The sequence below is a fragment of the Lissotriton helveticus genome, chromosome 2_1 (genome assembly GCF_964261635.1).
Source record: "Lissotriton helveticus chromosome 2_1, aLisHel1.1, whole genome shotgun sequence".
Taxonomy (NCBI): Eukaryota; Metazoa; Chordata; class Amphibia; order Caudata; family Salamandridae; genus Lissotriton; species Lissotriton helveticus.
The window spans coordinates 940,911,616-940,927,497 of NC_136059.1; the positions used below are offsets into that span (position 1 = coordinate 940,911,616).

Here is a 15,882-nt window from a genome sequence, read left to right on the forward strand (position 1 = left end):
CATGACAGTACTCCCTCCTCAAGATCCCCCCTAAGACTGTTGCTATAGGCTTAGGTTTCGAGGGGTTTTGCATATGGAATTTTCTTAGCAATTTCGGAGCATTTTGTAGATGAGTGATAGGTTCCCATGATCTTTCCTCAGGGCCATACCCCTTCCAATCTACCAAATAAAACAGTTTTGCCCGAACCCGTTTGGAATCTAGAACCTTCTTGACTTCAAATTCGGAGTGACCATCAATAAAAACGGAAGATGGAGGTCGAATCAACCTAGTTCGAGGGTCAAAAGGTTTGACTAAGGACACATGGAATACCGGATGAATCCGATATTTCTGAGGAAGAAGTAACTTTACACAAACCGGGTTAATGATTTTTTCGATGGGAAATGGACCTATAAATCTGGGGTTAAATTTCTTGTTTCCTTTTATGATCAAGTTTTTTGTGCTTAACCAGACCTTGTCTCCAGGGCTGTACTGAGGTTGTTGTCTTCTGTGTTTATCAGCCGTTCTTTTTTGGCATTCCTTAGCACGAGCCAAGTTATACCGAGCTTCCTTATGAATAGAAGACAACTCAGAGATATAATCATGAATTGCTGGAACTGAAGTATTAATCTTAATGTCTTCTGGAAAGCATTTTGGATGGAAGCCGTAATTACAGAAAAAAGGAGACATGTTAGTGGAAGTATGTTCAGCATTATTGTATGCGAATTCCAAAGTACTTAAGAGGTCAGACCAATCTCCTGAGACGGTGGTTAACATGCAACGTAAATACTGTTCTATGGTTTGATTTGTGCGTTCTGTTAAACCATCCGTTTGGGGGTGATAACTAGATGATAAACGGATTTCCATTTGGAGAATAGAACTTAAATTCTTCCAAACGTGAGATATAAATTGAGACCCCCTGTCAGAAATCACTACTGATGGAATTCCATGTAACCGAATGACATGAGTAACCAAAATCTTAGCTAACTCCATAGTAGTAGGAAGTCTTTTCAAAGGGATGAAATGTGCCATTCGTGAAAACTGATCTACAACAGTTAGAATTGTAGTGTGTCCTTTTTGAGTTAAAGGAAGTTCTACAATAAAATCTAAAGAGATAGAATGCCAAGGTTGAGGAGGTATTGGAAGAGGTGTTAATAGACCACTAGGAGACTGATGAGAGGGCTTATTTTGAATACAAACACTACAAGTGGTCACATAACATTGAACATTTTGAACATTGTTGGCCACCAAAATTGTCTCTTAATCAGTTCGTATGTCTTGGTGATTCCCGGATGAGCCGAGAGAGGTGAATCATGAAAAATGTGGATAATTGATTCCTGAAGGGACTTAGTAGGAACCATAACTAGATCATGCATGTAAAGAAACTTATCTTTTTCTTGAAGATATGGATAATCTTTTCTCCATTCTTCAAGACTTTTAGTCTTTAACTCCCTTTGTATTTCATCAGAAATACTTTTGACCGATAAACAAGCTTGAAAACAGGTAGTAGGTAATACAGGAAGAACAACAGTTTCGTGATCCAAACTATTTTCTCCTAATCGAGACAATGCATCAGCTTTTAGATTTTCTTTCCCAGGTCGGTAAGTTATCACAAAACTGTAATCATTGAAGAACAAAGACCAACGTAACTGTCTGGCTGATAAAGCTTTTACCTTTTGTAAAGCTTGCAAGTTCCTATGATCAGTATAGATGGTGATGGGGTGACGTGCCCCTAACAAGTAGTGTCGCCACTCCTCAAAAACTGCTTTTATAGCTAATAATTCTTTATCAGCTATTGCATAATTTATTTCTGCAGGGGACAATTTTCTTGAATAGTAGGCAATGGGATGCATTTGACCAGTTTCGAAATTTCGTTGAGACAAGATTCCTCCTAAAGCAAACTGAGATGCATCTGCCTCGACAATAAATGGGAGTTTAGGATCTGGATGACTCAAAATGGGGGCTGATGTAAACTTTTCCTTTAAATCATGAAAGGCTTTAGCAGCTGCTTCGGTCCAATCAAATTTTACTCCTTTTCGTAGCAGTTTGGTAATGGGTGTTATAATTTGTGAAAAATTCTGGATGAATCTACGGTAGAAGTTTGCGAACCCTAGAAAACTGTGTATCTGTTTCACAGATGAAGGTTGGGGCCAAGAAGTAACAGCTTCCACTTTTTTAGGGTCCATTTCAATGCCAGCGGGACTAATAATGTATCCCAAGAAATCTACTTTTGACACATGAAATAAACTTTTTTCTAATTTCACATATAATGAATTGGAAAGCAGTTTTTGAAGAATGGTGCGAACTTGTTGTACATGTTCGTCTTCGGAGTGTGAGTAGATTAAAATGTCGTCAATGTAGACCACACAACAAATGTCAATAAACTCATGCAAAACCTCATTTATAAAAAATTGAAAAGCTGCAGGAGCGTTACAGAGTCCGAAAGGCATGACTTGATATTCATAAAGGCCAAATTTGGTTCGGAATGCTGTCTTCCACTCATCACCTTTCCGGACACTAACGAGATGATAAGCTCCGCGCAAATCCAATTTAGTATAAATGGTTGCATTCTTTACCTGGTCTAAAAGAGTTGGAATGAGTGGCAAAGGATATCTGTTCTTAATCGTGACATTGTTTAAGGCTCTATAATCTATGCACGCTCTTAATTACCCTCCACGTTTTGGAATAAAAAAAAGTGCAGACGAAACTGGAGACTTAGAGTGCCTGATGAAACCGTTAGCAAGATATTCGTCTAAATATTCTCGTAAGTGTTCGTTTTCCTTGTCTGTCAGAGCATAGATTCTGCTGCATGGCAGGGTTGCCCCAGGCACAAGATCAATTCTGCAGTCAAAATCCCTATGAGGGGGAAGAGTATTAGCCTTTTGTTTGTCAAACACATCTTTTAGGTCTGAGTACACTGCGGGCACTCCTTCTAGAAGTAGGATACTAGAAGATTCTACTGGTAATTAAAAGCCTTGGATTGTGTCTCCAGTCCTGTCTAATCTAAAACATTGACTCAGACAATGGTGAGATTTAAAGGTCACTGTTCTTGCCTGCCAATCAATTATTGGGTTGTGTAAAACTAGCCAGGGAAGTCCCAAGATTAGTTTGAATTGCGGAGCGTCGATAACATCAAAAACTATTCTTTCCCTGTGAATAGGGGAACTGTCCATAACTAAAACCTCTGTTTGCTTCTTGATCGGTCCAGAAGTCAATTCTTTACCGTCAACTGCTCTGACTGTTTCTGGGTAAGTCTTAAGGACGGAGCTGAATCCTAAATATTTTAAAAACTGAGTGTCAATAAAATTTCCAGTAGCTCCTGAATCAATGATTACTTCTACTTTTCTTGAACTTCCTGAATTGACTAAACTTTTCAATTCAACAATTACACAAAAATGTCGACACCCCTTAGGTGGGACCATTGAGGCCGAACTGGAACACACACTCGATAAACTGACCTCTTCCTTTATCGAGTGCACTAGTTTTCCGTTTCCTCAGATGTTACAGCTAAATTTACGGACTTGTTTTTCCCCTTACTTGGTTTGGAGGGACATTCTTTCACTAAATGTCCTGTCTTCCCGCAATAAAGGCATTGATTTAACTTTCGTCTCTTCTCTTTTTCTTCCTTTGTTAAAGGTCCTCGAATTGAACCTATTTGCATGGGTTCTACAGTGTCCAATCTTTGGGTTGTTTCTTTAGGAAACAAAATTTTATCTTTTTGAAACATTATCTTATGGTCTAATTTTCCTCTTTCTCCTTTTCTTTCTATCAGCCTATGATTTAATTTTACAACCAAATCTATGAATTCGCTGATCTCTTCGGGAGGTTCTAAGATTTGAGTTACCATATCCTTGAGCTCATCCTTCAGACCTCTATAGAATAAGGATACTCTTTTTTGATGTGGCCAATCGGCTTCCAGAACCAAGCGGTTAAATACTGATATATAATGTAATAGATCAGACGAACCCTGTTTTAAATGTAAGAGCTCACTGTCAGCTGATTGAACAAAGACGTGCTTCGCAAAAATCTTTTTTAGTGAGCGTTCAAAGGCTCTGAAGTTATACAAAACCGGGTCATTTCTTTCTACTAGAGGGACAGACCACAAAGCAGCATCCCCACCTAAGTAGGACAACATAAAAGCCACTTTGGAGGAATCATCTGGGAAAGCTGTGACTTTGGCCAAAAAGTGTAAATGGCACTGATTAAGAAAGATGGTAAATTTATTAGGGTCACCGTAAAACCTCTCAGGTTGGGCTAGAGGTGTAGGGACTGGCGTGATTACTTGGATCTGAGTTTGATTTTCAGAAGAAGAAGAAGCTCCCCCCGAGAAGGTGGCTGGTTTTAAAACTTGCTTTTGTTGGTGCACTGTGTTGTGGAGTGAAACCATGTCTCTACGTAAATCTACATTCTCCTGTTTTAATTCTGATAGCATAGCAGCTATATCTTGAAGAGTGACTTGGTCCATTGCATTCAGGCAAATTTTATTCTACTTGGGCTTTGCCTTCTGTCAAGGTCTTTACGTCGTCCCTTACCTTGTCTTGATATGAGATGCGTAGAGAATTCGCAGGGACGCAAGGGACCAACCTCCCTAAAGACTAACCCCTTCCTGGAGGAAGTATTGAACACTACAAGATAAGAGTTAGACGAAGGGGAGGAGGGCCGGTACTGGACGTAAATGTTCTTGCTGTCGACCTGCGAAACAACAAGAATTACTATTTACTTCTCTAGTTCTATTCTCTCCTTGAAGCAACTTCTGTGACTTCTTCTAACTCTCTCTCCTTAAACTACGATCTCTCGCCTACCTGCGAACAGCTGTTGTCAGTCTTTCGTCCAGTATGTCTTTCTTGTCTTGTTGGTCGGACTGGTCAGGTGAGATTCGATGGTCTCGTCGTGTTGTGTTGTCCTGTTGTGAAATCAAACCTTTTCTTTTAAAATAGTTCTGTAATAAACAAATAAAAATGATTAAACCTTTATGTTCTTTCTCTTGACTTGTAACCCCCCTTTTTGCCTGAAATAACTAGGGCCTATCTCAGTCTTTGAACTTACTAGATGGTTTTCTGTGTCTTTACATCCTTTGGTTTCCAAATCTAAAATGCAAGGTTTTTATGGCAAGAAGAACAAATATACAACTAAATGAATCAAGTATTACACATTCGGAAATAACTTCTTTCCAATGTACAGCGTTCACGTTCTGCTCCCCCCCCTTTTCCTAACATATAACTCTAAATTCCTAAATACCTAGATTAAGTTTCAAAGTCTCTTTCTGAAGTTCTGTAGGTTATTTCTTGAAAGATGTATTCATAAATTGTCCCGGTAAACTTTCTTGCGGAGAGCGCCTTAATTTTGAAAATCAGTACACTTATCTTAGTTTTCTGCTGTTCCTGAAGTTGAAAGAAAATGCCAGGCCACGATTCCGGAGATGACTGCAGGCTTTCGAAATTTGTTCTTCAGGTAAGCGACATCATCCCTAGGAGTGGGAGCTCACACGTCCTCTCGTTGGAGCAGGCTGGAGGCAATGCGCTTTCTAGAAGGCTGGGTGTGGTTTAAATACCGGACCGCACCCAGCCGCACCCCACGTATGCGTGCGCTTGGCCACAACTGCGTGCGCTCGGCCAGATTTAGGCCGGCACACGCGAGAGAACAACTGAATGATTTCTCCTGCGATAACTCTGCAATATTTAAGCAACATTTCTTTTGAGAGCTATTTAATGCTGGCAAACAAAGGCACTGTGAATGTAAATCAAGAGGCTTAAACAAAAACGGCAATCAGAGGTTTTATATTTCTAAATGTCACAAATCTAAGTCACAATGTTTATACTTCACGTACTTCACGTATTGCACCGAACACACTTTCATATATACATATACTTACTATGGAGTGCTGGTGCACGGGAAAGGGGTGGGTTTTTTACAGTAAATAGTTCCAAATAGTAGTTGAGCCATACACATGTGTGGCTTCATACTGAATCATGACAGCTTATTGGTTGTGTTCTGGCGTTTACATAAGTATCCTAGTGCGAATAGGCAAGACTGACTCTAAAAATGTAGCTAATGAGAAAATCACACAAGACCATGTATCAAACCTGCAAATGCGCAATGCTTGTTTCTGTAGCCTTATTCCAAGGCGTCTGCTAATAACGAGGAACCAGGGATACCTTTGAGAGGACAGGTTACCTTGGGGCCTATTCTCAAACTATATTTTGTTATACATTTAAAGTAGTACTACAATAGTGCTACTAAAATACTACAAAATGCTACTAACAAACCTTAGCATATAAATTTCCTGCTCCAGTTCTCCTATCTTTTCTATGGGGCGATCCTCACACACCCAAGTTTATTACTTAAAAGTGAATTTGGGAAGGACTGGGGGAGTGGCTGGATAAAAGGACATACCACTAAATGGGAGGAGCTGAAGAAGGAGTAAGTGGGGCTTGCGAAGGGTAAAGGAGGGTTTGAGAATGGTAGGGAGGGGTTAAGGAAGGACATGCACCCACCAACAAAAGAATAAGCCCATTGCTATTCATAAACCGCAGTTCTGAAGTTATAACATACAAAAAGGAGCCTAAAATAGTAAACTACTCCAGCTCAGACTTGGACTAGGTCAGGCACCACTTATGACCAACTATTGTCATTACAACACCCTTCCTTTGGAAATAATGGATGTAGTACTTAAAATAAAAAACAGCTGGAAATATTGTTAAATTGAATTAGCTTATTTAAACTAGGTAAGGAAATACATTATTTACAATTAAAAAATTTTTTTTAAATCAAACATTTTGTATGTTCATTTTAAATAGTTTACTACCCTTTTTAATTAAAAATTTAATGTAAAATTATTTTTCATTAAAATATAACTCACATACTTCTAAACCAGTTGATAATTTTTAATACATACAAAAAATATATATTTTCTTTAGGTGGGATTTCTGAAAAATAATTGAAATTGAATGTATTCAAAACAATAAAAGTTAAATTTTACTTTTAAATTAAGTTATTATTGCTGTACCTTTTTTATATTGTAAAATTAAAATTAATATATTCAATTTTTTAACATTAATTACATTTTCTAATTAAAGAAACGTAATCTATTTTTTTTAAGTTTAATAAAAGTTTACACTTGTTCCTGCTTCCTTTTTCTTCATATGTTGATCTCTTTCTCGATAGCAGAGGCCTCCACTTATATTTGAAAAGTTACTAGTGGTAACATTAAACAATTAACTTTTTCTTTACATATTTATTAAATTAATTAAAATATGATAAATAAAGTTACATCTATTTTTATGCTTAAAACATGTATTAAATATATTAGCAATGCATATTTATTTGTAATATATATATGTAACCATTTAAATATTTAATTTAATTAACATAGATTTAAAAAAAGTTAAAATACGTTATTTATGTTTAATCTTATATCCTGCTGGGTTCTGTCTCAAGTCCCTGCGTCCGTTAATTTCTGTGGGTGGCTGTTGCAGTATCAGTGGCTGGCCATGTGTTGTGCTGGACTTACTACTGCTCCCTTTTGGCTGCGGTAACGTGCATACGTAAATTTGGCACTGCCACCTCTTTCAGGAGATGGAGACAAATCAGTATGGACTTTTGAGTAACTGTATACTCGTAAATGAGGAATAGCCAGAAGCAGTAAAGCCACTCAAAAGTGAACTTACATCTGTATATTTACACAAGTGTACATTTACCTTTGTGAATACGCCCGGAGTGTTTATGACCAACATCTAAAAGTTTCCGAATAGATACTGTTTCTCAATTTGGAAGTGGCATATTGTGGGCATCCCTTCCGAATTGCTATTCAGTACCATACGTATCAATAGTTTGCAATGGGAATTCTATTTGCAAACCATGGAAAAGTTGCTGATTGCCAAGTGGTAAATGATATGCAAACAGGAAGCGGTCCTGTTTGCAACACTTCCCCTTTGTGAATTAGGTAACAGCTTCTGGGGAAGTAGGCAGTGGTCCAGGAGAAAGCCGCCAACTCTCACTGAGAATTTAAAAAAATGTAAACCTTTTTTTTCCTTTTTTAAACTGCCCATTTTCTTGTTAGGAAGTTGGACCAATTTAAAAGAATGATTTCACGTTCAAAATAGAAAGAAAAGGCATGGTGGGCTGCTGTTTCTTGCAGGCCACCATCTCTGTCTTTGCAGGTCATTAGAGTGAGTCACAATTTGCAACTTCTTAATTAATATTAATTTGTAAGGCCATATGCATATATGAATCATTATTTTGCAAACTGACCTATTAATATATAGGTAGATTCACAAAATTAGATACTGGTTTTACCAAGTTCAGTCACAAATTGTATCCAAATTTTGCAGCCAGTATCTTAGTATACCTGGCCAGTAATTTGTTATCAGAGCACTGTTGTGTTGTGCATTCTCTGCACATGTAAAGCATCAGTCCAGACAGGACCGATGCTTTGCAGGGACCCCCAGCTTTTCCTTCCCAGTTAAAGACTTAGCGCAAGCAGGTTTGGAGTATCAATCTTTGTATTTACCGGGTTCCATGTAGTAAACAATACCGCCAGCCTTGCTTCCTGACCCATATGTGTAATAGAGTTTGGTATTGCTGCTTTGTAAGTATCATAGTCAGCTGCAGACCAGCACATCTGCGCCCTAATGTGCTGAAGTGTGGTCCAAACAGCCTAACATGCTTCTACCTACATTGGCTTTTTGTGTCTCTGTTGTCCCTCGCATCTTTGATTCTCCTACTTGCTTACCGTTCTGCTTTTTATGGGCTAGGTTACCAATCCTTGTCAGCTCATATAATCCTGATTGATAATGGGATATGCAAAGATGGTTTTAATCTTGCTAGTTCATGTAAGGTAGCAACTGCCCCCAAGTACTAAATATATCCAAAGGTTCTTCATCCTCTAGCAGTTTTCCATCATAGCATTAGAAATGTAATTGTGAAAAGAAAAAAGTCTACTTTCTCGGTAGAACTTGTCTCAGTGTAAAATGCTGAATGTTTACAGTGGAAAGCCTCAGTTGACTGCTGCTTTATGGAGGACATTGTGGGATTTGATGAGCCCAGTGGATATTCTTACTAAAATTGCAAAGGTACATCACTAAGAATGCTTTAGCTAGCAGACCAGCAATACATTTGACTGAATCACATCCTGCCACTTTTTCTTTAATACCAAATTCATTATATTAAGGATTCTGAATATTTTCTAACTTGATTGCCTCGTTTTATGACTTGCTAGCAACCATGGGAACTTGTCAGGAAAGTGGCTCCTTCTCAGTCTGTCATTCTTCTTGCTCCAATTTCCAGTGTCAGAGTTAACCTTTTTTTTATGCATGTGCACAAGAGTCGTCAGAAACTGTTGGTTGTTTGTGAATATGTTGCCCACGTTCTGCCTAATTCTTTCATGGTACGGATTACTGACACCAGTAAAGGTAAATCATGAGCTGAGGTGTCTTCCATATCCAATAGGTCTTTTCTGGTGAGGGTTTGATTGTTCTTTTTCTTGCCTTCATTCTGCTGGTGAGTAGAGCCCACAGATCAAGATAGCCAGCATGCTTTTTCCCCCTCAGTACATTGGTTGTAGGTCTCTTTTCCAGAGTCAAGAAAAATCCACCTGAAACTTAAATCACAATCCATGTTCCTCCACAAATAAATGCACCCGCCATACTCAACACTGCGGTGTTTTGCAAATATCTTTGCAGTCCACAATTCCCACTTGCCACATTTCTCCACATCACCACAAATCAGCACACACCTGACAATACTATAACTCTATTGAACTCCATACAGTAATGTGGCAATTACAACTGCAGTCATTGTTTCATTCAAGGACTTCAAGGTTCCATTCTTGTTATGTGTGACTGCTTTATAACACCCGCCAAAACTGATTTGTATCTTTACACTATTAATAATATAGGTTACCAAGCCGCACTCAATAGGCATGTATTTGCTTTACCTTGGAAGTCTGAAGTCTAAGCTGCCTCTATCCAGTTTCCAAACACTCATATCTCTACCATAGGCATTGTAAAGCACTGATTAATCTTACATTCACACAGAATATATACTTTGCTTTGCTTTTTCTTTGCACTATTGCTTACACTCCTTTCCAGCCTCCCACCTCTCAACTTCTGTTCTACTGCTTTCTGCAACCTTTACACTAAGGACCGAATTCACAAAGGCAAAATTACGCTTTTGGGTAAGTTTACAATTTGTTTTGTATTCATGAAGTTTAATTTCATTAATAGTAATTTTACTAATGCCGAGATTACACACTCTTGGCAGAGACTCCATACATAAACGGATGTATGACATTACAACGCATGCTTTTACATCGCATGCCTTTACAACGCGGTATTTACAACGAATACCTTTACAACGCATAGTGCTTTGGGGCGCTGGATAGTGAATAGTTTAATTTACTATTCCAACTCCAGTCCCCGTGGATAGTAGGGAAGGTGTTGGATAGTAAATTAAATCTATTCCCTATCCTAGAGCCCCCCAGCGCAATGCGTTGTAATAGTTTGCATTGTAAAAGTTGCGTCGTAAAGGCACTGCGTGGTAAAAGTTGCGTTGTAAAGGATGTTTCCCTACATAAACAGATAAGCCTGTCCTATCTTTTTATGAGCGGAGTATCCTGCCCCTACTCTGGAGTCTCCACAGCCATAAAATTACCATTATTAAACTTTAACTCGTAGTTTGTGAATACCAAAACAAAATAAAATTGTGAATTTATACAGTTTACATTTGTGAATCAGGCCCCAGCTTTATCAGTTCTAATTTCAGTGGTACTTATATATATTGTTTTGACATATCTTTGCCATGAATTCTGAAATTTCTCTGCATCAATGCTTAACAGAAAGACTTTTTCTATGTTATACTAACGAGATATGGGCAATCTGGTTAGCTGAAAAAATATGCCGATCATCCGTAAATTCCAACAGAGATTTACATAACTCCATGAATCAGTTGTAAAATATTTTCTAAAGATTCGCCTTGGTCTCCATTGAGCTGAATGAGCATGGAAGTGTGATGAAGCTCGCAATGCTGTGGAGACCAGTTTGAAATTCAGCATTATTTGGCAGCTCTAAATTAGCATTATTAACAGTCTCAAGCATATGGAGTCAATTCAGTTTTGAATGTGGTCTAAACGGAAAAGAAGACTCAGGAATATAAATCTTTAGACACAACTAGCTTGACTTCCAACAAACTACTCTAAACTGTGCAACCGAAACAGGTCCAAGTGATGACCTATTCTGTGAGCAACAGGGGATACATTCTTGTTTTGCTTATGGAGGATGTCAACAACTATTTCAAATGTTTGGATGTGTACAAGGCTTACTGTTCACAAAGATTTTATGGTGAAAGGGCTTATGTGGGCAGTGAAAATGGTGCACTGTGCCATCAACTAAAAAGCATTTACATAAATTTAAAATCTAGCTTTGAACAGAACAGTCATTTTAATAATGGTTGCACTTGCAGGAAAATATGATGAATGGAAATGTCAATGTTGTGAGATCACCCAAGCAACCGGCAAAAAACATTAGAATTATTTATATATGCTTGTCTTTACTTTTTCTTCTTTGAAGTATTTAATGTTTATTTCTTCTTTTTGTTTCTAGAGCAGAAGACTCTTCCAAGAGCACAAGAAAACACTTACTGAAGCAAATATGTTATTGACCACTTTAGATTTTAATATCCTGTAATTGAAATGAAGCGAATTGAAGCCCCTTGACATTTGTAGCTGTGATGACGTCTAATAACCTACGAAAAAAGGAGCTTTAACAAGGATTCACAATGCCTTTGGGAAATAGTTTACTTGTTTCGGGATTCCGTGTATGAGGGTTTGCTTCCTGACACTTCAAGGACACAATTTGATCCAGTCAGTGTCATCACAGCAATAAGGATGTGTCAAGCCTGCAAGTGAGAAACAGCAAAGGGAACCTTCTAAGAGCTGCAAACTTTTTTGAACTAAAATGAGAAATCTTTCTAACCATGACATATTTTAGTTATCCTTGTAACCAGTGATATAAAAACTGAAATTGCATTTACAGGACACAATGTTGCAAACAATATCTAATTACCGAATAATAAGGCCTGTGCCTTATTTAGAGTTGGACGGATGCAGATCAGCCATCACAAAGGGATGTAAGCCATGTCTGCCACATTAAGAGTGCACTGATGTCAATGGCAGAACGGACATCCATCTAGTCTTCCTTTATAATAAGTGAGGTGGCTTAGTTTCTATCCTAGATATGCTGGCAAATGGTAAGCTCATCGGCTATTACGGGTTCAAATAGGAGCAAATACAAAATGAATATATGTGCTAAATTGCCCTTTGACAACTATCCCATTAAAATAAGATATTGGAGCGCAATACCCTGATTGACAAACCAGTACAGATAAGAAAAGTATATAACACTGACTCTTCTTTTTAGGAGGATGTATTTAAATAAATACCCTCTTCAATTTTTAGGTGTTTGGGTTCATCTACATCTTAAGGATGTCTTCTTTCTACCGCTTGGACAGTCTATCTCCAACAAAGAAATTGTGTGTAACAAGGAAGGTTATGATGAAAAATAAAGGTGAAATGTTAAAGGGATGGTACATAGTATAGTATCTTCTTTATGAAGCTTAACCTTGATTAATTCAAAGTGCAAAATGATCCCATCAGCTGTAACCTGTAACTACAAATATTTGAAGTTTTATCGTCAGTCAGGATTTGACATGGCTGCGGGTTGTGTTATTAACACAAAAGACCTACTGGGACATTCGCCAGGGGTCGGGGGGTTCAGAGAGGAAGAAAAACCGGAGTATGTCCTCCCTAGAGATATATTTCACAAAAGATACTCCTATCACACTATAGTATGGCGTGTTGCCAAATAGTGTGTACTCTAAGTTAAAAAATGTCTGTAGTGGTATGGATTACGCACTTATCCACCTAGGGTATGAGGGTCATGCTAGTCATGACCGTGTTTGTTAAGGGAGGAAGACTAATGCACTGGCATTAGGGTCTTAGGACCATTAAAATCCAGAAAAGACCCGTTTTATTAATTTTTAATAACCGGATCTGACCCAAGAATAAAGGGAAACCAGGGGTCAGTTTCAGGTGTTTTATCTTTAAGTCCCCCGCCCTTCATCTATCTAAAGAGCTACCCAACACTGTGGTTGAGCCCTCCACGACTTTTAGGGGTCAGGGTGACCCGATGATGAAGCATGACAACACCAGGGTGTGTGAGGGTAACTAATAAGAACTAGTCTTCCTCCCTTAACTAACACGGTCATGACTAGCATGACCCTCATACCCTAGGTGCATAAGTGCGTAATCCATACCACTACAGACATTTTTTACTTGTGGGTTGTGTTGCCCAACATTCATTTGCTCCTATTTTGAGTATCAATCTATTATGCGTTTAACAGACATATACATTAATCCCATTGACTTAATTTGCTCCTAACAGGACATAAATCCTAAAGACTATGGGCTGCCCTGCAATTGTCTTTAATGTTGTTCTCTGTAGATTATTCGGTTATCCTGCTCCTAGGAGCTGTGACTTTGAGGAGTACATACCAGTTAACCCTATCTTTCTGTAGTTATTTTAGCCCATAGGCACCAGTTGAACATTCCAAATAATGTATGTGAAGGATCTTCTCCACATTAGATCATTTAGTCCAACTCGGACATCTAGCTTTTTATACTACATTGATCCCTTTAAAATTACAAATAATTGTCCTTCAGCTTCATGCCTCTGTATTTCAACAACAGCAGAAATTTCTCACTGCATCATGGTACTAAGAAATGCAAGCTCACAAACTGATATTTGTACTCCATTCTAAAATGAAGAGGACATGGAGGTAGTTATGGAAAGCATTTCTGCACTTTTGTTAATTACTCTTAAACAGGCAAGGTTTTCAAGATCAATCCAGATTGGGTGCTTCCTTTTTTAATTCTATTCATTGTGATGCAGGACTGTTATAATTATCTTGATAGTTTTTATGTATTGAATGAAAAAATAAAGAATCCCATCATGTCCTTGTAAAAGGTAAGAAATTAGACATGCATACAAATATGACATAACAATTTCAGATGACTTGTTTGTCCCAACTTGTTCATCCCCTATATAATTAGTAAGTACATTCAAAATTTTAGAAAAATGTTCGACTCCATGATTCCTTGTTATTAAATATTGTTCTGCATCAATACACCTTATTTGGGGTGTTTCTCAATATTTTCATTCCTTTGTTATCAGGGACCCGATTATCTACATACATAAATTGTCCCATTATTGAGGCCATACCCTCAGGTCACAACCCTATAAGCACTTTTTTAAATTAATGTTCAAGCTTGTTTTCCATGTATTTCCTATAAAATGTAATCTGACCCACAGAAATATCTTTCTAGATGGGGGATGAACCAGCAAATATATATTCTCAGCCTCGTTTATTATTGTTATGGATACGGTTATAATGTAGTTTCTGCAATTAGTGTGCTGATTGATTTTAACACAAAACCTATGCTTTCTTGCTTTACAATGCTATGCCATGCTATGCTAAAAGATTTATAAAGCGCATGGCGAGCCAGAGGCATCCGAGGGCTGGTTAGGAGAGGTTGCACCATACAGGACGAGAAATACACCTAGAAACTAAATCTATTAGAAGAGCCAGGTTTTAAGAGCTTTTCAAAAGTGTACCTCATTTTCTATTGCTTGGATGGTCAAGGGGATAGAATTCCAGAGCTTAACTGCATTGAAACTAAAGGACCGTCCTTTACTTCTATCTCTTGGATAGTGATGATGGTAGCTAAATGAAGGTTCAAAGATTGAAGTGATGTATTGGGGACCTAGGGGGTAAAAAGCTGACATAAGATAGGTAGACCTTGCCCATGGGTAGCTCTATGGGAAATGCACAAGGACTTGAAATCTATTCTTTTGGCAATGGGGAGCCAGTGACGGTCCATCAGTCCCTGCCTGGCTGGCTTACATCTATGTATTCCAAGTAACGTATGTGACCGCATTTTGCACAACTTGAAGTTTCCAGATAACTGCTTTGGGAGACCCCAGGTGAGGTGAATTGCCATAATCCAGGTGAGAGAGAACGAAAGCCTGAACCACCACCCGTCTTGAGGTCTGGGGTAGCAAGGGCAGAATCTTGCTAAACACATGCAACAATCCAAAACAGATGGGTGAGATTTTTTGGGCTGGGCTTCCATTTTCAAGGTATCTTCAAGCCTCACACCTAAACTTTTTATAAAAGCCTTAGAGGCTGGGGGGGTGGGGTTGAGGCCAGTAGGCCAACCCGGGACTTGGTGAGTAGAGGAGTTGTTCCCAAGGATCATTAATTCTAATTTAGCTCTGTTAACCTTAAGACAGGATTTATCCATCCAGCTAGCTACCTGCTCCAAGAAAGTCCTAGGGTAGACGGTAAGGGATCTGAGTCTGGGGTAAAAGAGAAAATAAGCTGGGTGTCATCCGCATAGGAGACTATAGATATCCCAAAGGAAGCGCTAATGTCAGCCAGTGATTGCAGGCATATGTTGAATAACGTAGGACTAAGTGAGGACCCTTGCTGGACCACACACATAACGGACAGGAGCTCGAAGAGCAATGTTTGTCAAAGACCTGGAATGTTCAGTCCTTCAAGAAGGAAACCAACCCAATCCATGGTTTTTCCTGCAACTCCAGCCTTACCAACCCTGTCTAGAAGTGTTTGTGGTTAACAGCATCAAAGGCCGCACTGAGATCTAGGAGTATAATGACCACTGTAGCCTCTTGGTCCAATCTCCTTTTAGCCACCTCTACCACAGCCAGAAGGGCAGTCTCTGTGCTGTGCTTAGGCTGGCAGCCATTTTGTGTGTGGTGCAGGAAGGCGTTAGCTTTCAGGAAGTCTGACAGGCATCTGTTCACATATTTTTCTGCCACTTTACTTAAACC

The 15,882-nt window shown here is 38.6% G+C and overlaps 1 protein-coding gene across 4 annotated transcripts in view; it reads left to right on the forward strand.

Annotated features, from left to right (window-relative positions):
- HSD17B3 (hydroxysteroid 17-beta dehydrogenase 3) overlaps window positions 1–14,374 on the forward strand; it is a 910,057-nt gene extending 895,683 nt beyond the window's left edge. For 3 of the 4 annotated variants that reach the window (XM_078675687.1, XM_078675688.1, XM_078675690.1), the window contains one exon: window positions 11,575–14,374. Coding sequence is in view for 2 of the 4 variants with exons in the window: in XM_078675690.1 (XP_078531816.1) it covers window positions 11,575–11,658 (84 nt within the window). In the remaining 2 variants the exon portion in view is untranslated. The remainder of the gene's footprint in view (window positions 1–11,574) is intronic. The other variant, XM_078675689.1, reaches the window with a different exon arrangement.
- Window positions 14,375–15,882: the final 1,508 nt, after the last annotated feature.